Below are 27,666 nucleotides of genomic sequence, written 5' to 3' on the forward strand. Positions count from 1 at the left end.
CCAAGGGGCAACTCTGCAGCCTCTGTGGACCCTGGAAGTTGTCAGGGATCTGAGAGCTGCTAAGGATGTAGGAGTGGTGGATGCTCCCGGGGTATCAGGCGCAGACTTGCAGGATGCATCTGTTGTGGTCACGGATCAGCTGAACATTCAGCGAGTGGAAGCCCTTGTGGTTCACATACTGGGATGTTTATTGCCATGGAGATTCTAAGTGCCACGAGAGGGCAGTCGATGGCACTCTGCACCCGTGGAAAACCAGAGATTTCCACAAATCCCTGCGCTCTTGCTTCCTGGCTTGCCTGATCCCGGCCGAAATGCATAGAGTTCTGTGCCTTTGCGAAGATGGTGTCCGTGACCTCCTGGATGCACTTGTGGGAGGAGGTTTGAGAGATCCCGCACAGGTCACCTGTGAGCACTGGAAGAAGCCACTGGTGTAAAAATTTAGCACCATGGTCACTTTCACTGCTACTGGCAGTGGATACCCTTCAAGTCCCTGTGGTGCCAAATCCTGCAGAAGGTGGCATTCGTGAGTGACCAGTTCCCTAGACATGCGCAGTCTTTGGCAGCCCTGGTTCACGTTCATCTGCAGGAATGACAAGCGCCACCTATAGACCCTGAGTGGATTGGGAGCAATGGGGGAGGAGGGGAATGCAGCTGTGGATCTTCAGCTGCATCCAGAGGAGGCCCTACTGCCCCTTCATCTTAAGGGTGGTGCTCCTCCCTTTGCTAACCAGGCACTTTCATCGCAATCTTTTTCTCCTCTGCCCTCTGTAAGCCATGAGGTATACCGAGGCTCCATGATCTTGATGTCCTCCACCTGCAGTATCAAAGAGAGAGATGCGAGGGTTAGCATATGTCTCTTAAGGACCTCTCCAGCTCCGGCTGCATCTCAAGGCCCCTTCACTTATGCCATAGAGTACTAGCCGCCACTTGGATAGCCAGTGTTTAGTGAGCTGCATGACTGTCCAAAACACCACCCACCTCTGCCCCACTCCACTTGACTGATTGGCTGCAGCTTTGCCCATTGGACTGCAGGCTGTGCTCTCAACTCAGACATTCCCCTAACCCGCTCTGCAAGGCTGCACTGTTAGCTTGAACCATGATGGATAATGGTCCAAACCTGAATAAAGACATTGTAAGGGGCTGTGAGCACCTCCACCAGTGACTCCGCCATGACCCACCTTTCGCAAGGGGATAGTACAAGTTGCCCAGTCAGCCAACTGTTCTGTTAGTCTCTAAAACTCACATTAATTTCAGTCTGCACCTGAGGCACGAAAGATTCTGGGGTATTTGGTGGCACTTTCATGCTTTTGCGTCGCTTGAGTGGGTAGAAATGCTTCAGAGGTCTGTCAACGGAGCTGTTGGTGAACGGTCTCAGCTGTGGAAGAATGGTCACTTTTGACAAGCTTTTCCAAATGCCTGGCCGCTTCCCTCACCCTCCACCCCGACACCCCCCGGCATGGTGCTTCCATCAGTCTGTGCTGCTTTGCACTCCACCTGCACTGGAGCCCTTGCCTTGGCACCGCGCTGAAAGGCAGCCAGAAAAATGCGACCTGCCTGTGCCCCCTCCTGTACGCTCAGCGCCTCTTCCCTGATGTCCCATGGGCGATGCTCGTGAGCGCTGTGCAAGGTTGTGTACACCCACCTCCGAGTTCCCCTCGAGGTTCAGCTCACCAGGTACACGCCTTTTAAAGGCAGTCGTGAAGCTCATTGTTCTGAAGTCACGCCGATATGGGAATTAAATTTGACGTTGGGGTGGGGGGGATGATTCCAGCGAGTGGGCACAATCATGAGATGCAAATCCATTAAAATGAAGCTTCCAACATTGGAAGGTGGGAAAGGTGGCCCGCCGTTGACAGGGGAGGGGACAATCGCATCCTGGATTCACGTCACTGGGAAACACAGCTAAGGCCATCCCATAATGTTTTCCGCTCACGCCACCAAACACACCCGCCCCAACGGAGTGGAAAATTCCGGCTACTGCTACAGAAAATTATCTCGAACATATTCCACGAACTCTCGCTCCTCTTGTTCCTTTGCACTATTCCTATCCCAGTCTATATTTGGATAATTGAAGTCTTCCATTATAGTTACTCTATAATTCTTGTACCTCTGCAATTTCTTTGCAGATTTGTTTCTCTACATCCCCTCCACTAGTTGGTGGTCTCTCTACTTCACCAATCAATGTTACTGCACCTTTTTCATTCCTTACCTCTCACCAGAGGTAACCCTCCCGCCGACCTTCCCCAATCCCCATCCACTGAATCCCTGGGTGGATCTCGCAGAGTTTTCCTGTGAAATTTGTTTGAAAAGCAACTGGCCCCAGAGCCACAATGTCTGTGTCATGAGGCCGCTGGTAAATGTGAGACAGATGAACACGGGTGATTGGAGTTTAAGGACGTGTGGATGTCCCAGAGAGTGCTCCGAGGCCTCAGATGATGTGAGTGAGTTTCAGGCTGTGTCCCCCCCAGATTGAGTTTAGAAAATATGGGTACACTACCTCACACCGGTAGGCAGCAATGCAGCCATGCTGATTGGAAAATCTCCAACTTTTCTCTCAGAAGAGGGAGCTGGGTTCATGGAGGTAGATATCACTGGTGAGGTGGGTGATAGTATTTGGCATGACAATGTATTCCCCTCCTCCCCCATTGCTCCCAATCCACACCAGAGACAAGGAAACATGGTGTTTAATTGACAGGTCAGAAAGAAAAAGGAAAATTGCAGCGACTGAAAACTCTGATGAGGGCCCACAGGAGGTGAGGAGAATGTGAGACAAAGAGACAGAGACAGACACAGACAGAGAGAGACAGGGGCAGAGACAGACAGACAGAGACAGAGTGTGTGTGTGTGTGTGTGTGTGTATAAAAGAGTGTGTGGCGTGTGTGAGAATGAGAGTGCACGTGAGAGAGCGAGAGTGCACGTGAGAGAGTGAGACTGCACATGAGAGCAAGAGTGCACGAGAGAGAGCAAGAGTGCACATGAGAGAGCGAGTGTGCACGTGAGAGAGTGAGAGTGCACGTGAGAGAGCGAGAGTGCACATGAGAGAGCGCGAGAGTGCACATGAGAGCGTGAGAGTGCACATGAGAGAGAGCGAGAGTGCGCATGTGAGAGGGCGAGTATACATGTGAGGGTGAGAGCGAGTATGTACGCGAGAGCATGTGTGAGAACCCTGCATTGTTGGTTGCGAACCTGCGGTCCTTGTGAGGGTCTTGTGCTTGGGTATTGCTGGCTGGATATTGTATAGGGCCAGGTTCAAAGAAGCAGAGCTGGTTGCATAATATGAACAAATAATTCCCAGCCTCTGACCTGCTCTTGTAGCCACAGTATTTATATGGCTAGTCCAGTTCAGTTTCAGGTCAATGGTAGCCCCCAGCATGTTGATAGTGGGGGGTTCAGTGATGGTAATGCCATTGAATGTCAAGGGATGATGGTTAGATTCTTTCTTGTTGAAGATGGTCATTGTCTGGCATTTGTGTGGTGCAAATGTTATTTGCCACATGTCAGCCCAAGCCTAGATATTGTCCAGCTCTTGCTGCATTTGGCCATGCACTGCTTCAGTATCTGAGGAGTTGCGAATGGTGCTGAACATTGTGCAATCATCAGTGAACATCCCCACTTCTAATCTGACAATGGAAGGAAGGTCATTGATGAAGTAACTGAAGACAGTTGGGCCTAGAACACTACTCTCAGGAACTCCCGCAGTGATGTCCTGGAACTGAGATCAATGACCTCCAACAACCACAACCATTTTCCTTTGTGCTAAAAATGACTCCAACTAATGGAGAGTGTCCCCCCCAATTCCAATTATTTCCAGTTTTGCTAGGGCTCCTTGATACCACACTCGGTCAAATGCTGCCTTGATGTCAAGGGCAGTCACTCTCGCCTCACCTTTGGAGTTGAGCTCTTTTGTCCATGTTTGGGCCAAGGCCGTAATGAGGTCAGGAGCTGAATGGCCCTGGCGGAACATAAACTGGGCATCAGTGAGCAGGTTATTGCTACGCAAGTGTCGCTTGATAACATTGTTGATGACCCCTTCCATTACTTCACTGATGGCCGAGAATAGACTGATGGGGTAGTTATTGGCTGGTTTGGATTTGTCCTGCTTTTTGTGTACAGGACATACCTGGGCAATTTTCCACATTGCTGGGTAGATGCCAGTGTTGTAGCTATGCTGGAATAGTTTGGCTAGGGACGCGGCAAGTTCTGGTGCACAAGTCTTCAGTACTACTGCCAGAATATTGTCAGGGCCCATAGCCTTTGCAGTATACAGTGCCTTCAGCCGTTTCTTGATATCACATGTAGTGAATCAAATTGGCTGAAGACTGGCATCTGTGATGTTGGTGACCTCTGGAGGAGGCCGAGATGGATCATCAATTTAGCGCTTCTGGCTGAAGATTGTAGCAAATGCTTCAGCCTTATCTTTTGCACTGATGTGCTGGGCTGCTCCATCGTTGAGGATGGGGATATTTGTGGAGCCTCCTCCTCCAGTGAGTTGTTTAATTGTCCACCACCATTCATGACTGGATGTGGCAGGACTGCAGAGCTTAGATCTGATCCATTGATTGTGGAATCGCTTAGCTCTGTCTATCGCTTGCTGCTTATGCTGTTTGGCACGCAAGTATTCCTGTGTTGTAGCGTCACCAGGTTGACACCTTATTTAGGTACACCTGGTGCTGCTCCTGGCATGCCCCCCTAGCCTCTTCACTGAACCAGGGTTGATCCTCTGGCTTGATGGTAATGGTAGAGTGGGGGATATGCCGGGCCATGAGGTTACAGATTGTGTTCGAGTACAATTCTGCTGCTGCTGATGGCCCATAATGCCTCATGGTTGCCCAATCTTGAGTTGCTAGATCTGTTTGAAATCTATCCCATTTAGCACGGTGGTAGTGCCACACAATGCAATGTGAACTTGGGACTTTGTCTGCACAAGGGCTGTGCAGTGGCCGCTCATATCGATACTGTCATGGACAGATGCATCTGCGGCAGGCAGGTTAGTGAGGATGAGGTCAAGGATGTTTTTCCCTCTTGTTGGTTCCCTCACCACCTGCTGCAGACCCAGTCCAGCAGCTATATCCTTCAGGACTCAGCCAGCTCGGTCTGTACTGGTGCTACTGAGCCATTCTTGGTGATGGACATTGAAGTCCCGCACCCAGAGTACATACTGCTCCCTTGACACCCTCAATGCTTCCTGAAAGTGGTGTTCAACATTGAGAATTACTGATTCATCTGCTGAGGGGGCTGGTGACGGTACATGGTAATCAGGAGGTTTCTTTGCCCATGTTTGACCTGATGCTATAAGACCAGGGTCTGGAGTCGATGTTGAGGACTCCCTGGGCAACTCCCTCCCAACTGTGTACTACCGTGCTGCCACCTCTGCTGGGTCTGTCCTTCCGGTAGGACAAGACATACCCAGGGATGGTGACAGTGTATCTAGGACGTTGTCTGTAAGGTATGATTCCGTGAGTATGACTATGTCAGGTTGTTGCTTGATTTGTCTGTGAGACAGCTCTCCCAATTTTGGCATGAGCCCCAGATATTAGTAAGGAGGACTTTGCAGGGTCGATAGGAGTGAGTTTGCTGTAGTCATTTCCAGTACCTAGGTCAATGTCGGCTGCTCTGTCTGGTTTCATTCCTTATCCAATTTTCCATAGCAGTTTTGATACAACTGAGTGGCTTGCTAGGGCATTTTCGAGGGCATTTTAAGAGTCAACCACATTGCTATGGATCTGGTGTCACATGTAGGCCAGACTAGGTAAGGACAGCAGATTTCATTCCCTAAAGGACATTAGAGAATCAGATGGGATCCTGCGGCGATAACTCACCTCCTAAGACCCCAAAGCCTGTTCACCATCGACAAGGCACAAGTCAGGAGTGTGATGGAATACTCTCCACTTTGCCCGGATTAGTGCAGCTCCCACAACACTCAGGAAACTTGACACCATCCAGGACAAAGCACAGAAAAATAAACCTGGAATGCTGTAATTACAGCCTCCCGCCAATGGTGGCACTGCACCACCTCCACTTCGGTCTTCATCATTACACTTGTCAAACTTCTCAGGAAATGAGTTTAGACAAATTAAACTCTGTTGAAATTTAAGAATTTTACAGGAAGTGTGTACTATAAACAAGACTTTTAATGTTTTATTCATCCACAATGTGGGGAATAAAGATTATAGGTGTCCTCTTTAGGGGAAGCAGAGTTAGATGTTAGGGGATATATGTGCCAGTGAATTCATACATAATCCTGCCCAACATCATTATTGTTACGCCGGTAAAGCTTTTAGGGATTTATTTTGTCAGGGAAATAAGTTGTTATAATTAGGCTCTATCTAAGATTAAGGTAGGAGGTGAACTGGGCGATCTGAGATGCCAAAAATAGAGGGCTGTTTTTAGGGAGAAATTAAATTGTGGTACCCTGACAGGTTAAATCACTTAAACTCGAACCATGCTGAAGTATTATTTTCCATGAATGTCAGTCTCACCAAAATCACTTAAGTCAGGGAGAATCTCCTCCAGCATTGCTCCAAGTCCCAGTACTGTGGAGTAAGACGGAAAACAAGCAATAGCCTGGAGCAACCCAGGCAGGCCCTGGTGTGATGAAGAAGAGGCTACAAACTTTCAAGGCAGAGAGTGAAGCTGAGCTGCAATATTTTGATGATGTTGTTATCGTTTGGCAGTTCGTTCTGAGTGGAAGCTTGTGCCGGCCAGGAGAATCTGTAAATTGAACCTTGAGTTTATGTACATGATGTTTCAATTCCAATTGACACTGAAGCCAGAAGGGGATAAAACGTTTCAGACAAATAGAATTTGCTGCTCCAAAGACCTTGTGATTGTCCATAAACATTACTCAAAAAGAAATAATTGCTCATGATGGAATTTTTCACATTTACACCCAATATTTGCACTATATATATGCAGATAATTCCAACGCTGCATCTTTCCGAGGAAATGCTACTCCAAAGAGCTTTATTTTAAGCCTGTACGCTCTGGTCTGTAATATTTCAGTACTCACATGATATGGTGTGGTGTCGTACAAAACTTTATTTAATCCAACACGTAGTTAAGGTAACGTGTAAAATCAGATCCTTGAAAAGTGCAGCTTCCAGAGTGTTGGGAGAAAGGTCTACTTATGGGAACCAAATGCTGAGAATGTAACGCAGAATTTGTAACATTTTTAAATCCAAAAATGCCCACAATCTAAGGGCAGCAAGGCTTCCTCATACCGGCACAAGCTTTCACTCAGAATGAGCTGCCAAATTATAACAACATCATCAAAGCATTGCAGCTCAGCTTCACTCTGTGCCTTGAAGGTTTATAGCTTCTTCATCACACCAGGGTCTGCCTGGGTTGCTCCAGGCTGTTCCTCATTTTCCATCTCACTTGGCAGTACTGGGACTTGGAGCGATGCTGGAGGAGATTCTTTCCTGACTTAGTGATTTTGGTGAGACTGACACTCATGGAAGATAATATTTCGGCATGGCTAGAATTTGTGTGATTTAACCTGTAATGGCACCACAATTTAATTTCTCCCTAAAAAAACAGCCCTCTATTTTTGGCATCTCAGATCGACCAGTTCACCTCCTACCTTAACCTTAGATAGAGCTTAATTTATACAAACTTATTTCCCTGACAAAATAAAACCCTAAAAGCTTTATTATGCAAATTTTACTTACCCAACGGCTTTCCCCCCAACAACCATAGGATCGTACAGCACAGAAGGGATTGTTCAGCACATCCCTGTACTGGCTCTTTGAAAAAGATACCCAATTAGTCTCACACCCCCAACTCTTTCCCCATAGTTCTGCAATCATTTCCTTCTCAAATATTTGCCCAATTGCCTTTGGACCTCTCCAATGAGCCTACTCCTCAATAATGGCATTGCAGCAGACTTCATTAAAGATTATTTGCACAATAAGTCATTCAAAAAATAAATCAGCTGCCACTAATCTCAGGATAAGTACTTCCAATTTCTGGCACTTGGTGTTTCAATAGCCTGGATGCTTGTTTGAAGGTGATTAAAAATTCAGTTTCCACACTACGTACGCAAAGTATGCTGGAAAGATTAATGCATCTTTTCGCTGAACTGACTCACCTTTAAGTACAGAATACTGATTAGAATAATTGTATTTGTGGAAGATTGTATCTAACTTTAGAAATGTCTTCCTCATGAGTTGGGCTAATCAACAATTATAAAATAGCCCCAAATTCTTTATAAAGTTTCATGAAGGAGGCTTGCAATTTTCTTACCTCCATCTTTTAGTCAGTGTGTCTGTACATTGATTTCTTTACAATTGCGTACAAATATTGCTGTCCAAAATGAGTCAAATTTCTGTTACAGAAGGGAGAAGGAACTATAGATCTTGGAGCTTTGGCCATATATCAAGGTGATTGAAGCATAGCACATGGGTGGAAGTTGCAGGTAGCCAGTACAGATCTCAAGGCAATAACTGTGGTTACGCTCTTTGGTCACACTGTAGTATAATTAGATATTGGGCAGTATGGGCACACCCATAAAGGTAAAATGCTCAGACAGCTTTCGAAAGTGACTGCATCGCTGTACTGAAGGGAATATAAGGTCATAAGTTTGTTACACACAGCCTATTGCCATAATGCATGTTGTGCCACATTTCAGTCTGAGATAAAGAAGTTGATGGGTTTCTGATTGGAAAGGGAGTGTAAGGAAAGAAGTTAATAAATCCTAAGGAAGAGACAGAGACCTGAGGGAAAAGTGACCTTTTCCTGTTCCTACTTTTCTTTGGATATGTTCCTCATCATTTGTTTCAGTCACTTATCCACTGTCAAGAAAATAATGTCCTATCAATCATTGTCCCCCCTTGGGCTTGGATTTACAGTATACAGGCTGGCATCTCACAAAATAAGGAGCAACAGATGGAAACTATTCAAAAAGGGCAAAAATACATGGTCACTTGAACAGTTTAGGATCAGTCACTGTTTTATCTTTCCTTTACAAGTCGAGGGTATTAGCTTTAATAAGCCTCATTAATATATGATCACAAAGCACTGACCTGAAGTTCCACTCCATATCCTCTGTAGACTGTAATAGTGTAGATGCAATCCAAGTTGCTGTAGTACAGGTGACTGGGGTATTCTGGAGATTCAATGTATCCCTCAAAGTCTGTGAAATTCAAACTGCAAGGAACTGCAAAGGAAAATGGACAAAGGAATTAGCACTTGCAAAACATAGTCTGGGTCTCCCTTGATCCCATTTCACTTTCTATCCTGCACAAAATTGACTCCTTGAAAGGTTTGCTGTGCAGATCAATAAAGATCTTTTGTCCCTATTGACTGCAGTAAAACTGCTGACGTGTGTCTCTGGCTGTGATGAATCAGTTTTTACATCACTTGTTTGGGAGTGTTGGCTTATTTCCTCACACTCGGCATGGCTAGAATTTGAAAAAGAATTTAGAACATGGATAAGGTCCCACAGGAGATTTCAAACCATCCAAGGGATTAACTTCAGATTGCATGCAATGTTTCCTCAGTCTTAAAAATCTATTATGAAAATCTTTCTCAGTACTTTTTAATTTATTCATTCACAGGACGTGCGTTGTTGCTGGCTAGGCCCACATTTATTGCCCATCCCTAATTGCCCTTGAGAAGGTGGTGGTGAGCTGCTTTCTTGAACCACTGCAGACCTGTCCATGTGGTGTAGGTACGCCCACACCCACAGTGCTGTGAGGGAGCTCCAGGATTTTGACCCAGCGACAGTGAAGGAACGGAAATAAAGTTTTAAGTTAGGATGGGTGTGTGGCTTGGAGGGTAAATTGAAGGTGGTGTTGTTCCCATGCATCTACCGCCCTTGTTCTTCTAGGTGTTAGCAGTCGTAGGTTTGGAAGGTGATGTTCAATGAGTCTTGGTGAGTTTCTGCTGTGCATCTTGTAGGTGGTACACACAGCTGCCACTGTGGGGGAGGGAGTGAATGTTCAAGATGGTGAATGGAGTTGCTGAGGCAAGCGGGTTGGATGGTGTCAAGCTTTGTGAGTTCTGTTGGAGCTACAGTCATCCAGGCAACTGAAGAGTATTCCATCACACTCCTGACTTGTGCCTTGTATATGGAGGAGAGGCTTTGGGGAGTCAGGAGGTGAGAGTTACTCGCCACAGAATTCACAGCCTCTGACCCTGGTCCAGTTCAGTTTCTAGTCAATAATAACCCCCAGGATATTGATAGTGGAAGGGGGCAGGGGGGGGTTCAACAGTGGTAATACCATCGCATGTCAAGGGGAGATTAGATTCCCTCTTGTTGGAGATGATCATTGCCTGGCACTTATATGGTGTTAATATTACTTGTCACTTATCAGACCAAGCCTGAATGTAATACAGGTCTTGCTACATAGAGACACGGACTGCTTCAGTATCTGAGGAGTCGCGAATAGTGACGATCTTTGTGCAATCATCAGCAAACATCCCCATTTCTGACCTCATGATGGAGGGAAGGTCATTGATGAAGCAGCTGCATATGCTTGGGCATAGGACACTACCCTGAGAATCCTGCAGCATTGTCCCAGGACTGAGATGATTGATCTCCAACAACCATAACCATCTTGCTTTGTGCTAGGTATGACTCCACGCAGCGGAGAGTTTCCCCCCCCGATTCTTATTGACTCCAGTTTTCCTAGGGTTCCTCAAAACCACACTTGGTCAAATGCCTCCTTGAAGTCAAGGGCAGTCACTCTCACCTCACCTCTGTAGTTCAACTCTTTTGTCCACGTTTGGGCCAAGGCTGTATTGAGGTCAGGAGCTGAATGGCCCTGGCTGAACCCAAACTGAATGTCAGTGTACAGGTTATAGCTGAGTAAGTGCTGCTTGATAGCACTGTTGATGACATCTTCCATCGCTTTGCTGATGATCGAGGGTAGACCTTTGGGGCGGTAATTGGCCGGGTTGGATTTGTCCTGCTTTTTGTGGATAGGACATACCTGGGAAATTTTCCACATTGCTGGGTAGATGCCAGTGTTGTAACTTTACTGGAACAGCTTGGCCAGGGGCGCAGATAGTTCTGCAGTACAAGTATTCGTTATTATTGTCAGAATGTTGCCCGGACCCATGGCCTCTGCATTATCCAGTGCCTTCAGCTGTTTCTTGATATCACGTGGAGTGAATTGAATTGGCTGAAGACTGGCATCTGTGATGCTGGGGGCCTCAGGAGGAGGTTGAGATGGATCATCCACTCGGCACTTATGGCTGAAGATTGTAGCGAATGCTTCAGCCTTATCTTTTGCACTGATTTGCTGGCCTCCCCCATCATTGAGGATGGGGTTATTTGTGGAGCCTCCTCCTCCAGTTAGTTGTTTAATTGTCCACCACCATTCATGGCTAGATGTGGCTGGACTGCAGAGCTTAGATCTGACCCATTGGTTTTGGAATCACTTAGCCCTGTCTTTTGCATGTTGCTTCCTCTGTTTGGCATGCAAGTAGTCCTGTGTTGTAGCTTCACCAGGCTGACACCTCATTTTTAGGTATGCCTGGTGCTGCTCCTGGCATGCCCTCCTGCACTCTTCATTGAACCAGGGCTGATCCCCTGGCTTAATGGTAATGGTAGAGTGGGGGATATGCCAGGTCATGAGGTTACAGATTGTGGTTGAATACAGTTCTGCTGCTACTGATGGTCAACAGCACCTCATGGATGTAATACTTACCATAATATTGTGATTTATTGTAAAGATAGGTTAATAGTGGGGTTTGGATTAGTTTATCTTATGTGAGGGGTTTAATTGAATTAGAGACAGCTAGTCTGGAACTTTTGAGTGATCAAAAAGGAAACTAGGTTTGAAATGTTAAATACGGAAACATGGCTGAAGTTTTAGAATGTAAGGTGTGAGGAACATTTGCATTTTTAGATAAACCAGAGTAGTTTGAATTTCAAAGAGATGGTAAGATGTTATACTTAGCCAGAAGAAGTTAAGCCAAACAGTGTGGTTTGTACCCCCCCCGCCCCCGAATTAACCAAACTGTTGTTTCAAGTTTCCCTCTGGGATTTGAGCAGCTCAGCATTTACCATCCACTGTGCCATAACAAGCTTTGAGTGGCTAGGTCTGTTCAAGATCACAATCTAGAACTGTGGTAGTGCCACACAACACGATGGAGGGTATCCTCAATTTGGAGGTGGGACCTTGTCTCCACAAGGATTGTGCAGTGGTCACTCCTCCCGATACTGTCATGGACAAATGCATTTGCGACAGGTACACTGGTGAGGACGAGGTTAAATAGGTTCTTCCTTCTTGTTGGTTCCCTCACCACCTGCCACAGATCCAGTCTAGCATCTATGTCCTTTAGGACTCAGCCAGTTCAGTCAGTAGTGGTGCTACCGAGCCACTCTTGGTGATGGACATTGAAATCCCCCACCCAGAGTACATTCTGTGCCCTTGCCACCCTTTGTGGGTGTTCAACATGGAAGAGTACTGATTCATTAGCTGAGGGGGTGGGGGTAACAGTAGGTGATAATCAACAGGAGGTTCCCTTGCCCATGTTTGATCTGATGCCATGTGACTTCATGGGGGTCAGAGCCAATATTGAGGACTTCCAGGGCAACTCCCTCCCAGCTGTATACCACTGTTGGGTCTGTCTCGTCTGTGGGACAGAACATACTCAGGGATAGTGATGCTGGTGTCTGGGACATGATCTGTCAGGTGTGATTCGATGAGTATAACTATTTCAGCCTGTTGCTTGACTCATCTGTGGGACAGCTCTCCCCATTTTGGCACAAGCCCCCACACGTTAGTAAGGAGGATTTTGCAGGGTCGACTGGGCTGGGTGTGTCATTGTTCCCGGTGTCTAGATCAATGCCAGGTGGTCTGTCTGGTTTCATTCCTCATCAACTTTTCTGTAGCGGTTTGATACAACTGAGTGACTTGCTAGGCCAATTCAGAAGGCATTTAAGAGTTAACCACATTGCTGTGGGTCTGGAGTCACATGTAGGTAAGGACTGCAGATTTCCTTCCCTCAAGGACATTAGTTAAGCAGATGTTAGGCTAACTGATCCATGATTTTCCCATTTCCCTCCCTCACCTTTCTCAAATTGCAGAGTGACATACACAGTTTTCCCAATCTAAAGGAACAGTGTCCTAATTGAGAGAACTTTGGAACATTATAGTTAGAGCATTTACAATATTCTCAATGTTGCACCCACAATAGATTCACCGATGATAGTTTCATGGTCATCATTACTGAGACTAGCTTTCAATTCCAGATTGATTAATTGAATTTAAGTTCCACCATCTGCCATGGTGGGATTTGAACCCATTCCCCCAGCATTAGCCTGGGCCTCTGGATTACTCATCCGACTTGGAAGTAAAACGTTAGGGCAGAAGGACAAGTTAGGGTGTGTGGGCAAAATAAGCACTCTTTATACAAAGACATGGAGTAAAAAGAACAAATTGAATCTATTGTGGGTGCAACATTGAGAATATTATAAATGCTCTAACTATAATGGTCCAAAGTTCTCTCAATTAGGAAACTGTTCCTTTAGTTTGGAAAACTGTGTATGTCACTCTGCTGTTTGAGAAAGGTGAGGGAGGGAAATGGGGGAATCATAGATCAGTTAGCCTAACATCTGTTGTCAGGGAATTATGAGTCCTTAAATAAGGATAGGGTGAGTAAACACTGTGAAAATTTTCAGCTCATCAAAGAGAGCCAGCATTGATTTATGAAGTGTAGGTCATGTCTGATGTGTCTGACTGAGTTTTTTTTTGAAGAGGTGACTAAGGTTTGAAAAGAGGGAAACTTAATGGTTGTATTGACTCCCAGAAGGCATTTGATAAAGTCCCTCATAAGAGGCGTTCATGGAATAGTAGGCAAATTATTGACCTCTTAGAAATTTGGCTGTGTGGCGGGAGACGTAGGACTGGATTTTATGAGGCGCCATCTTTCCTGCCCTTCCCCCAGCTAAAAAGTCAGTCATGAGCCCACAACAAAGTGGCTGTCCCACAGTCATTTTACACTCAGAAGGGCATTGGTTTAGAGTGACACTTAAGAACCTTCACTAGTCATATTGGTTTGTAGCACTACAATAATACAGCGAATATTTACACTATTCATAGAGAAATTGTAAACCTATCATTTACATCTGTGTTTGCTAGTGACCTCCAAACAACAGAGGGAATCTTTCTCTAAGTCCATAATTTTTGCTAAATTAGACCGGCTACTAAGAACACAAGAGTGAATCTTAAAAATGATTTGTTTTTTTTTTCACAAGTTCGAGCAAATAGCATCCGTTTCGTTTGCAATAATCAGCGTAGCGTCAGTTACTGCTACAGGATATGAACGATTGCCATAATTTTCTTTGATGGTGCAGACTTCAGTTTTGTAGAATTTCAGTTCTTCACACAATAGTTAGTGAAAGCAGTTGCAAATTTTCAAAGCCAAAGTTGAGATACTTTAGCTATTCGAGAGTGTGTTTTGAATTTAACATGTCGAGAATCTAACCAATAACCTGAAAGGGAATGCTAACGACAATCTAGTTAGCTTACATCTGGTGTACTGAGAGCAGTTCTGGGCAACACATCTTAGGAAAGTTATATTGACCTTGGAGGGAGTGCAGTTTAGAATGATACCAAAATGATACCTCGATTCCAAGGATTAAATTATGAGGCCAGATCAGACAAATTAAGGTCGTATTCCCTGGAATTTAAAAGGTTAAGAGGTGATTTGATCAAAGTTTTCAGGCAGTTAAGGAGAACAGGTAGGTTAGAGGGAGCGAAATGATTTCCAATGATTGGGGTCTGTAGGACTAGGGGGCATCATCTGAGAACTAGAGCCAGGCCAATCACTAGGGGAATGAGGAAACACTTCTACACGCAAAGGGTGGTAGAAATTTGGAACTCTTCTGCAAATGGCAACTGATACTCGATCAATTGTTAAATTTAAAACTGAGACTGATAGATTTTTGTTAACCTAAGTTATTAAGGGGTTTGGGACAAAAATGGGTGCGTGGAGATAGCTGATCAGCTCTGACCTGATTGAATGACAGAGCAGACTCAAAGGGCTATACTGCTATGAGATATGCTTCAAATGAGGTAATTCAACACAAACGAGAAGCTGCAATTGGCCCTTCTGGAGTTGGCTATGTCTATTAGCTAACGAGTCAAATTGAATGCTAGGGGCTTTTTTTCCGCCCCTTGTTGCTCATTTACTTTAATTCGCTGAACATAGATTTGGAACACTGACCAGAACCAATGTTTAAGACAGCCCCTCCACCATTCTCACAGACTCCCCGTTGCATCTTATTAACAATTTCAGAGTCTACTTAGGCATTCCCAGTTGATACTGGGTTGGCAGGAGGCTATTACATCAATATTGCCTTTCCTTATGCTACCCAGCATTCGAAAATGGTCATGCATGGATGAGCTGTTTTTAATTTGTCCTGACAATGCCTTTTAAACCTCAAATATTTGTGCTAGCCTTTTTTATTCCCCCAATCAACATATCAAGCCGGGCAGTTTTTCTTCTGAGATGCTACCTCAGTCTCTCAGGTGTCTCCTGCATTGAAAGCAATCCCTTGATCCTCATTTTCTGTATCCCCTATTCTTCCTGAGTGCCTAAATCCCTGCAAGTTACAGATCACAAGGATTTACACTTATCTCAGTGGCTATGAGGACAGGGGAGGGGGCGTACAGATGCAAATATCTATTTTTCTTCTAACACTAAAAGTTCATTGAAGGTCAGAGGTTTTAAATAAATATCAGTTTTAATTATAAAGTGCAGGATATATATTGTGGCTGTTGTGCACAAAAGCAGGGATCTAATTAAAGTGTAAGATGAGCTGAGTACTTTGATTGCCTTAAGGTCACCTAATACAGCACAGAATGTGCATCTTCACACCAAAGCCATTAATAGTTAGTGTCATGGGAATTTCTTTTAAGAAGTTGCTATTTTTGTGCACTCAGGCCTGAGTTAAAAAGTAAAAAAATAATAATTTGCCCGTTCCCTCTAGCAGCCATGAAAGAAGTTCAAATTGTGACCCTTTTGAGAGTCTTGAGCTCACAACATCTCCAAATTAGATGATTAAAGTAAGGGTGCAGTGGCACAGTAATTATGTCACTGGACTACTAATCCAGAGGCCTGGAGTCCCGAGGTCGAAGGCCAAAGGGCAGAATTTTGCCGTCGGCGAGCAGGGGGCGGAACCTCTGACCTCATCCCGCCCCATTTAAATTTTCAGGAAGGCAGGGGCTCAGTGAAATCAGCTGCAGGCCCGCCGACCTGTCAATGGCCATTTGAGGCCATTGACAGATCAATTAAAGTACTTAGTGTACCTGCCTGTCCAACTTTAAGGTTGGCGGGCAGGCCAGGAGCCCCGGCGACAAACAGATAAAACATGAAACCTCATCCACGGGTGGGATGAGGTTTCATGCAGGGTTTTTACATTTTTAATAAAGTTATTATGTTAATTATGAACATGTCCCATCTCATGTTCACATGAGGGGGACATGTTAGGCAATTTTTTTTTTCTATTTTTCATATTTTTAAAAGTGTCAGCGATCTCCCTGAGGCAGCACTTAGCCTCAGGGGGATGTGCATTCTTTCGTGCGCATGTGCGAAAGAGCACACTCTCGCATTTGGGGAATCACCCCCCGCCCGCACAGGGAGCGCATAGTGCTTCCTGCCGGACCTTAATTGGCCCACCCACTTAAAATGGCGGTGGGGCCCGCTTCTCCAGCGGGGATCGGCTCCCCGCCCGCCAGAGATTGGGTCGGGCCCGCCTGCCCGACAGGCAGAAAATTCTGCCCAAAGAGTTGAAATCTCATCATAGCAATTTGTGATTGAATTCAGTCAATTTCAGTTGATTAGATGGCTAGAGTCTGGTACAGGATTATGACAACGTGGTGTATTGAATCCCCATACCAGCTTTGGTCATTCAGGGAGGTCTGCCTCCTCGCCTTGCCCCATGCTTGATGTGGAGTGGTGCCCTTCAAGCTACAAGACCAATTGTTTCTCTCTAATGGCGAGAGAGATGCCTATGGTTCTTCGTGGACTGTGGCTAATTACCATATCAGTCAATCAATTAAGTCTGAAATAACATGCCAGTGTCAGTAATGGCGACCGTGAAGCTATTGGATTATTGTAAAAATCCAACTAATTCACTAATGATGTTGTTTAGGGAAGGAAACTTCCTGATCTTACCCGGTCTGGTTTATATGTGACTCCAGACCCACAGTATAGAACACTGAGGGGCTGGAAACTGTGTCGAGCCCTCAGGCTGTATGCTCGACATTGAATGTGTATAGTAAATATTACATGCATAGCACCTCCGGGTGCAACATGCTCTGTGGAGAAAAGTTGAATTTTATTGCACTGCCTGGAATGTCCTATTTGAAATGTTTTGGATTGTACTTTTACAAATTTTATGGATAAAATATATTTCTGGAAAAAAAACATGACTTCAGACCCACAGCTATATGAGGTTGACTTTTAACTGCTCTGTGAGATGGCCTAGCAAATTCACTAAGGCAGCTCACCGTAATCTTCTCAACAAGGGCAATTAGGGATGGGCAATTTCCAACAATACCCACATTCTGTGAAGGAATAAATTTAAAAAGTGAGGTATTCAGCTCATCATGTATTTTAATATATGTTCTTCCATTGCAGATGCTCTGCTCTTATTCATTATTAACCCTGAATTACAGCTTCAATGTGCCATATTATTCGATGAAATATCTGTGGCAAGGGGCAGAATATCTCACATGAAGAGCATCCTTATTATATCACAACAATACAAGGCCTTTGAAACCGTTGCATGAACCACATTTTGAAAAAAGCTAAACAGCAGGTCACTCAAACACCAGGGATCACATTAAACATCCAGGAAAAATACTTATTTAAACAAATGGAAATAATTCCATCAAAAGGAGCTAACATTTCATTACACATTCTAGTTACTGAAGTTTAGGGGCTGAGAGTGACCTTAAAATATCATATTTTGATGTTAGATATTGTCCCCCTGTTTTACAGGATGGTATATAAGACTGATCTGGGGCTTTGTGAATGCAATAAGGCAACTTATCTACTGATCTTCCTTGTATAGTGGACATACTTTTAAAACAAGAATTGCACTGAATTACAACTTTTTAATTCACTTGCTAGAGGGTAATTAAAATATATATTTTTACCTCCAGCAGAAACTCTCTGTAAGAGGTTTACTTGAGCAGGCCAAATCCCCAAGACATCCACGTTTTAACATCCCCCTCACCCTGCGCTGTGTTCAGGTCTTGTAGGTAAATACTCTGAGATGGCCTGAGGTTATGAAAGGTGCTTTATTAGTGCAAGTCTGCCTTTCTTTAAATTGTCATTGTGCATGGCAGTAGCACAGCCTCACGTTTTAGCCGCCCAATTGCCTGCAAATCGTTTGGGTGCAAAAACCACTTTTGTGGTACTGTGGGAGCCCTTGCAAAAATCAAGGCTATAAAATGTACTGGGTGTACAAATGCAAGAGTGGCATCTTGACATGTCGCCGTGAAGTAAAATTGCTACCCAAAACCACATTCCCAAAAATTATGATGGTCAGGCAAAAATGATAAGGGAAGGCTTTGTCAGCAAAATGAGCTGCAATTTAGTTCCTGTATCTAACAATTCTATCATGGAAATGCATTGCCCTATATAGAATGTCCACTATTTTGTTTGGATTTTGATTTGTTATTTTAGTGCTGAAAATATTGGGGAGGAGGCATATTTCCAGACATAGAACGTTAGATTTGTTAAAATTGGCTGAGTGACAGCGAACAGAGAGTAGAGATTAATGGCTGTTATTTGGACTGGAGAAAGGTATATAGCAAAGTTCCCCAGGGGTTGGTGTTAGGACCCTTGCTTTTCCTGATATACATCAATGACCTAGATGTACAGGGCACAGTTTCAAAATTTGTGGATGATATGAAACTTGGAAATATTATGAACTGTGTAGAACTTGAAAAGGAAATAGTTGGTGGAATGGGCGGACAACTGGCAGATGAAGTTTAGTGCAGTGATATATGAAGTGATTCATTTTGGTAGAAAGAATACAGAGAGACAATATAGAATAAAGTGTACAATTCTAAAGCAGGTGAAAGAGCAGACCTGGGTGTATATGTGCATAAATCATTCAAGGTGGCAAAACAGGTTGAGAGAACGGTTAATAAAAAGCAAACAAACTTTTATTAATAAGGGCATAGAGTACAAAAGCAGGGAAGTTATGTTTAACTTGTATAAAACACTGGTTCGGCCTCAACTGCAGTATTGCATCCAGTTCTGGGCACCACACTTTAGGAAGGACGTGAAGGCGTTAGAGAGGTTGGATAAAAGATTCACAAGAATGGTTCCACGGATGAGGAATTTCAGTTACTTAGTTAGATTGGAGAAGTTGGGATTGTTTTCCTTGGAGAAGAGAAGGTTGAGAAGAGGTTTGACAGAAGTATTCAACATCTTGAGGGCTCTGGACACAGTAGATCGGGAGAAACTTTCCCCATTGGTGGAAGGATTGAGAACCAGGGGGCACAGATTTAAGGTAATTGGCAAAAGAAGCAATGACAACATGAGGAAAAATCATTTTCATGCAACAAGTGGTTTGGATCTGGAATGCACTGCCCAAGAACATGGCAGAGGCAGCCTCAATCGAGGCATTCAAGAGGGAATTGGTTTATTATCTGAAAAGGAGGAATGTGCAGGGCTATGGGGAGAAGACGGGGAATGGCACTAGGTGAATTGCTCTTTCAGAGAGTCAGCACAGACACAACAGGCTAAAAGGCACCCTTCTGTGCTAAACCATTCTATGATTCAATAAAGCTCAGAAACAGGCCATTTGGCCCGACGTACCTAGTTGATCATCCAATGCATTCTCATTTTGCTCTTTAGTTTTTGAATCCTTCATGGCAACACAGTTCTGTTTTCAGCTGGTGTTGTTACGTAGATTATCGGGCACAGAAACAGGCCATTTGGCCCAACTTGTCAATGTCAGTGTTAACGCTCTGCTCAAGCCTCCTGCCGTCCTTCCTCAGCTAATTCTATCAGCATAACCCTCGATTCCCTTTGCCTTCCTATGCTTGCCTAACCTCCCGTTAAATGCATCAATACCGTTCACTTCAACCACTCCCTGTGGCAGCGAGTTCCACATTCTCACCACCTTCTGGGTAAAGCAGTTTCTTCTGAATTCCCTATTTAATTTCTTATATTGATGGCCACTCGTTTTTGCTCTTCCCCACAAGTGGAAACATTCTCTCTGTGTAGACTCTTCAAAAAAAAACCTTTGATCATTTTAAAGACTGCTGTTAAGTTATCCCTTAGCCTTCTCTTTTCAAGAGGAAACAAGACCCAGACTGTTCTTGATATATCCCCATTGATTGAGAACTATTGAAAAGCTGATTACATTTTCTCACACCTCAAAATGGTGAGTTGAAAGCTGTCCACATTCATTGAAGGAAAATCCTACTTTATTAACAATTTCTCTTGACAAACTGGCCAAATTTACAGGTTTAGGATACAAGCCATCAGAACGGGCTATTGAATTGGTCAGAATTGAGCCACTCCAAATGTAATTTTTTCAGTGCGTTTAAATTATGAAGCAGCTTTTGTCCTAAAGCACAGCTTGAACCAATCTAATTGTGAATCTAGCTCTACAGGTCCAATTTGGCAGATTTGAATTTCTGCCAAGGAAGTTCTGAAAATGAAAGAGACGACAGATCATATATTGACAGGACCTGCATGTGCTGAATGAACCTATCTTTTTAATACCTATTTGTTGGAGAAAAAATTATGAAAAAAATAAACCCATTCCGAAAATCCAAATGGAACAGAATTGCTTGCAATTGGATTTTTCTGTCTTTATATAATACCCTCCGGGTCGGTTGTGGAGATTGCTGTGGTTAGGCAACAACTCCTAGTATCTCCGTATCTTGTGATAGAAAGCAATCTCGACAGATTTGGGTCTTTTTACATCTAGCAATTCCCATCATCTAGCATGTTCCTGAATTTCAGAGTGATTAGGATATCCAGCCTGGTTTGTAATTTATCCTTAGTCAGTCACAGAATGAACCCTTTGGTACCAAATTACACCAAATTGAACTGAAATCTGATTGAGGAATATAATAGGCAACCGATATTTAGTGCTGTGACACTACCTACATTTGTAGTAGACTTTTTTGTAGTACAGTAGTTTTACTGTAATAGTAACAATTATTCGTTTGGTATTTTTATCTTGTACTTTTGCAGCAATATTCGTGGTTCAAGCAACTTCCCCAGCAAATAGGACAGGATGGAGTGGTCCTGGTGGCCAGATTCAGACCACCGGCAGAGACCCTTACCTGCCCTTGGCTTTAGCTACTGCATTGAACAGGGAGATCAAGGGCGGGGCGTGGGTTAGGCGGTGGGGTGGGGCAGGGAGGAGGGGTTGGGGGAAGAGTTGCAGGCAGTTGGGGGAAGAAATACCCAGCTGCAATACTCTAATCCTCCCCTCCCAAGAAAGTTAAATCTGTACCTGGTGTCTGCACAGTTGTAATTATAGTTGTTGTAATGATGGTTGTAGTCGTAGTTTCCTCATCGGTCTCGCTAGCAGCTGAAGTGACGGTTGGGTCTACAGCAAGACTGTCATGTTGCTCAGAACTTGGTCCTTGCATTTGATGCGTGCCTGCTCCGATTGTTGTGGTAATTTCTGTTGGAGTGTCACCAGTCGCCCCTTGATGACTGAAATGCCGAAAGATATTGGACTTGCTCAGAGGGGCTTCTGTTGCAATTGAGGGGCTGCCGGGTTCAGTTTGAACAAATGCAGTATTACTATTTTGGAACGCAGTTCCTGGAATCTCGGGTGTAGCTGTGCTCAGAACAGGTGTTGTTAGAGAGTCTGTAGTGGCAGCCGTTTGCACGATTGGAGGAGCTTTCCCTCCAGGTGTTACACCAGTATTGCCAGCCAAAGGAGCCGCATCTGTGGCCAAGGAAGCAGTTGTGCCCAAAGTTGTCATTGGCGAGGTTGAGGCCACTGTAGTAGCGGTTATATCAGAAAAACCTGGAGTGTCATTGGTGACTATCTGATTAACCAAGGGATCCTGAGGTTGCTGTGACAGAGTAGCAGGAAAGGTGGGGCCAATTCTCATTCCCACTTTACTGGTAAAAAACTGTTCCTGACCAAGGAAATCCTTCTTCAGCAAAGTCTCATAAATGATTTCTTCAAGCAATGGATGATGATTGTTGATGTTGATACTGGGTGTTGTACTAACAAAGTGAAATTCATCTTCTGGATCAGTAGTTGTTGCAGTCGTCCATCCAATTTCTGTCTCGCCATTGCTCTTTCCTTTCCCACTTACAGTATTCAGATCTTTGGACAGGTCTTTAAAAAGAAAACAATAAGAACATCAGTCACTCCAGGATTACAAGAAGGAATATAAATTTACCTTCCAAACAACAGTGACTGCATCTCAAACATCATTCACTGGCTGAGTATAAATGAAAATTCCAATTTCTCTTTATCATCTTACTGTGCATCAGAGCATATTCCTTCATCTTTCTACGCTGAAAACATCAAGTAGCAATACAAATGCCTCTATAAACCTCAACCCCCTTCTGACAGTTATTGATCCAACTCAACTGATATTACATCAACTATCAGCTTTGTAAATGCATTCTACATGTAAGGAACGAGTTTTCCTGATTTAATCCTTTTGGAATTCCAATGTTGCTGGCAAATTGTTCTGATCAATGTCATTATGAGGACAGGCAATATCTGTAACCCATGATTAATGCTCCAGTTGCAGATTCAGTATATAGTTATAGGTGCGTATTGAAGCTATAAAAGCATTTTTTGAAATTCAAGGACTGTGTAACATAGCTGACGGGAGCATTCTCTGCACAAAATGGGGTGACAGTGTTTCCTCCTTGATGGAGGTTATGGATCTCAAGTTAATTTTCGTACATACTGGAAACTCAATTCATGTCATAAGCAATCACACTATATTTAATATGCTGCACTTATAACTCTCGATTGCATGGAGCAAGGATCATACCCTGTTAGCAACATTATGAATGAATATATTTGGGTTAAGGTTTGATCTGTCCACAATTGCAGTATTAAATGTGCATTTAAAACCACATCTACAACATTTCCATAAAACAAAGACCTCGCCTTCCTTCGACAATTTCTATAGATTTTTCGAATATCACAATAGTGTTGTGTTGTAATAGTTTACTTTAAAAAAAATGTTTCTACGTATTAAAATGCCGGAATATTACCACTTTGTCTCATTTCAGACAGTATGATGCCAAAATATCGATGACAAAATGAAGCATTTTTGCTCTTCTTTCAGCTTTGTAGAGGTTCTGTAGTTTTGTACCTGATCATAAGGGCCCCCAAAAATCCTTGGACCCATGGCCAAATGTGGCTGCAATTGCAGTGTTGGCAAGGAAACTCTGGCAGGACCCAGGAACACCTAACCTTCTCCTGAAAGACTAGCAGCTGCCAACTTGTGCAATGTTTACCCCAAACCTGGGCCAGGTGGCAAGGCTGGTAGAGAGGGATAGCCAAGGCTGAGAACTTCTTTGGTTTATGCCTCTCTTCTGGCGATAAGTTGATCTGTAAACAGATCACTGACTGGAAATGGGGGTTACTTGTCCATTCAAAGATAATTGGATATCACAGTCAAAACTGGAACTGAAAAAAAAATTACAAAATCATCATTTGTTTGTAACTAGTGACTTAAATGTAGGACAGAATTTTGACTGCAGCAAGTTTTTATTAAAACACCTTGGTCCCAAGGGGTTTTGGGCCCCTTATAATTCAAATTCTGGAGGTCCTGATAATTATTTGCAAGAATATTTGAGGATTGTAGAACTTTCTCAGTAGAGACCAGTGATGTTTTTAGTTCTTTTAGAATCAGAAAACCTAGGTTTTTGCTAAAAGAATGAAGCCACCAGGTTCACAGTTAAAACACAAGAACTTTGCTACAAATAAAAATCAAATTTCAGCGACAATAATTACACTCCAACTTAAATTGTTAGGTTAAGTATAACAAAAGTACAACAAATACAATTATTTATATTCTAAGTTGAATGTCTTAATTCCACTTTCCTTTTACACTCATCAGATTTACACCCCAAAACCCTCAAGTGAGATACTTGGAAATAAAAACAAAAAACCGTGGATGCTGGAAATCCAAAACAAAGACAGAAATACCTGGAAAAACTCAGCAGGTCTGGCAGCATCGGCGGAGAAGAGCAAAGTTGACGTTTCGAGTCCTCATGACCCTTCAACAGAACTAAGTAGAAATAGGAATGGGGGGAAATATAAGCTGGTTTAGGGGGGGAGAAGGTGGGGTGGGGGGTTGTTGGGACAAGCAAGCAGTGATAGGAGGAAAGCCATGAAGGTGAACAAGGCAAAAGAGAGATTCGAAAATCCTGACGAAGAGTAGAACAAAACTTCTTCAAGGTAGGCATTTCTTGAAGAGAAGTAGCAGTCAATTAAACACAGAGATAAAAGCAAAAAACTGCAGATGCTGGAAATCCAAAACAAAAACAGAAATACCTGGAAAAACTCAGCAGGTCTGGCAGCATCCGCAGTTTTTTGTTTTTATCTCTGTGTTTAATTGACTGCCACCTCTCTTCAAGAAATGCCTACCTTGAAGAAGTTTTGTTCTACTCTTCGTCAGGATTTTCGAATCTCTCTTTTGCCTTGTTCACCTTCATTGCTTTCCTCCTATCACTGCTTGCTTGTCCCAACAACCACCCCCGACTTCTCCCCCTCCCCCCTCCCTTAAACCAGCTTATATTTCACCCCTGTCCTATTTCTACTTAGTTCTGTTGAAGGGTCACGAGGACTCGAAACGTCAACTTTGTTCTTCTCCGCCGATGCTGAGAGACCTGCTGAGTTTTTCCGAGATGCTTGGAAGATTTGGTCTGGGTTCTGTGTCAACGATTCATTTATAGCTGAGATTTCTTGGGCCTCCCATTTACTTCAATGTTGTCCCTTCAAATACCCTCCAAAAGTCCTACAGTTATAAATTCCCTATTCAACACAGGCATTGCTAGTGTCTTAAACATAGCTACATCAGGTCAGAACTCTCCTGGTTCTAATGTTTTTTAACTATGGAGGTTTGTATCTAAAACTCTCTCCCTCTCTCGCTGTTCCACTTGGCTGTACCAGAACTTCAACTCACTGCTAGTGGAGTCCTTCAGTTAACCAGAGTTTTAACTCTTTTAGCCAACACATCGAATTTCAACCAAACTCTGCCGATAAAAATGTTTCCTTCACTCCAGCTTGCTCTAAACTCTAAAATTAAACTGCCTGAACCGAGAACCGCCCTTGGAAACCTACTCACCCCTATAATTGTTGACCCTTTTTTTCTATTGTTCGTCCCTCTGCAACCTTCATTTACTCAAAGCCAGTGGCTGTTTAGCAAAAATCAGGTCCTGGTTCAAAAAGGGACCACCAACCCACATAAAATATTGTTAGATATATTATATAATATCTACAGTTGTACAGGGCATTGTGAGACCACTGGAGTACTGTGTACAGTTTTGGTCTCCTTATTTAAGAAAGGATATGCAGTTCAGAGAAGGTTCACTAGACTGATGCTTGGGATGGCAGGGTGTGGGGGTTGGGGTTTATGAGGAAAGGTTGGACAGCCCGGGCCTGTATCCATTGGAGTTTAGAAGAATGCAGGGTGATCTTATTGAAGCACGTAAGATCCTGATGGGACTTGACAGGATGGATGCTGAAAGGATGTTTTTCCTTGTGGGAGAGACTAGAACTATGGGAGACAGTTTAAAGGTAAGGGATCTCCATTTAAGATGGAGATGAGGAGAAATATTTTCTCTTAGGAGGCCATGAGTTTTTGGAACTCTCCTCCCCAGAAAGCGGTGGAGGCAGGGTCATTGAATATTTTTAAGGCAGGGGTAGATTGACTCCCTTGTTAGTCAAGAATCTAAGGGTATCATGGGCGGGCTGGAATGTGGAGCTGAGGTCTCAATCAGATCAGCCATAACCTTACTGAATGGCAGAGCAGGCTTGAGGAACCGAATGACCTACTCCTGCTCCGATTTCACATGTCTGGATAGGTTTTTTCTTCAAAAGCACACGGGCCGTCACAACTTACAAAGTATTTAAAGCATAAAAATAAGCCATTTGTCCCATCAAGTACATGCTGGTGTTTATGCTCCACACAAATTGCCTCCCATCTTCCCATTTGAGCCTTCTTATCTACCTCCATCAATGAAACCTTTTATTCTTTTCTCTTTAACGTACTTACCTAGTTTCCCTTTAAACGTATCTTTGCTATTTGCCTCAACCACCCCGTGTGTTGGAAATTCCACATTTTAATTACTCCCTGGATGAAGAAGTTCCTACTGAATTGCCTATTGGATTTATTCTTGACTACCTTATAATTATGGCCCCTGGTCTGATCTTGCCCACAAGCAGGCATTTCTTCTCAATGTTTACCCTATCAAACTCTCTTATAATCTTAATACCTCTGTCAGGGCACCCCTCAGTCAAGAGCCCCTGCTTGTTTAATCCTTCTTGATAGGTTTAACCTCTGAGTTCTAACATCATTCTGGGTTTTTTTTTATACCTTCTCCAATGCCCTTATATCCTGTTGCGAACTGTTCACAGCGCTCCAAGTACGGTCTAAGTAAGGTTCTACACAACTTTAGCTTAAGTTATCTGCTTTTCAATTGCATTCCTCTAGAAGTGGCAAGCCGGTGGCATAGTGGTATTGTCACTGACTAGTATTCCAGAGACCCAGGGTAATGTTCTGGGGACCTGGCTATGAATCCCACCACAGCAAATTTGAATTCAATAAAAATCTGGAACTAAAGTCTGATGACGACCATGAAACCATTGCTGATTGTCGTAAAAACTCATCTGGTTCACTGATGTCCTTTAAGGAAGGAAATCTGCCGTCCTTACCTGGTCTGGCCTACATGTGACTCCAGACCCACAGCAATGTAGCTGACTCTTAAAATGTCCTCTGAATAAGGGCATTTAGGGATGGGCAATAAATGCTGGCCTAGCCAGCGATGCCCGCATCCCATGAATGAATAAAAAAAATGTGAACCCTAGTGCTTTGTTTTTTTTGTAAGGCCTTGTTAACCTGTATGATTTTAGTGACCTGTGTATCTGTACTTCCAGATCTAGCCCATTTAGAACGCAGAATTTAGGCATTTTATTGTAATACTGGGGGAATGCTGCATCATAGGACATTTTAGATGAGAATTTAAACCGATCCTCTATCTAATTATTCAGGTGGATGTAAAAGGCCCCATTATGTTATTCAAAAAAAACAAACAAAATGTCCCTACAATGTCCTGACCAACACTCATTTCTCAATCGCCACTGCCAATTTAGATTCACTGATTAAATATCTCAGTTGTCATTTGTGGGAAACGTGTGCACATATTGGTTGCCAATTTTATCTACAAAACAATTTTAATGGTTAGTAATAAATCCAACAGTGAAATAAAAATTGCTTTACTCAATAGTTATGCACCTTATTACCACAGAAAGGCTTGTAGAAAATGGCTTTGATGCTTTCAAAAAGAAACTAAATGCTGAGGTGAGGCAGATGGAATGGGAGGTGACTCAGGTAGAATATAAACACCACCATAGACTAGTTGGGCCAAATGGTCTGCTTTTGTGCAGTACATTCTGTGTATTTGTCATTTTTCTTGAAACAATAAAGAACTCTAAATTGATAGGATTGGCTGCAC

The 27,666-nt window shown here is 43.6% G+C and overlaps 1 protein-coding gene across 2 annotated transcripts in view; it reads right to left on the reverse strand.

Annotated features, from left to right (window-relative positions):
* Positions 1-27,666, reverse strand: part of sez6b (seizure related 6 homolog b) — an 871,087-nt gene that overhangs the window by 471,650 nt on the left and 371,771 nt on the right. For both annotated transcript variants that reach the window (XM_078547969.1, XM_078547968.1), the window contains exons 2-3: positions 21,452-22,297; positions 9,024-9,157 (exon numbers count right to left, since the gene is read on the reverse strand). In XM_078547969.1, the coding sequence (XP_078404095.1) occupies positions 9,024-9,157; positions 21,452-22,297 (980 nt within the window). The remainder of the gene's footprint in view (positions 1-9,023; positions 9,158-21,451; positions 22,298-27,666) is intronic.

This window comes from Cetorhinus maximus, chromosome 9 (genome assembly GCF_964194155.1).
Source record: "Cetorhinus maximus chromosome 9, sCetMax3.hap1.1, whole genome shotgun sequence".
Taxonomy (NCBI): domain Eukaryota; kingdom Metazoa; phylum Chordata; class Chondrichthyes; order Lamniformes; family Cetorhinidae; genus Cetorhinus; species Cetorhinus maximus.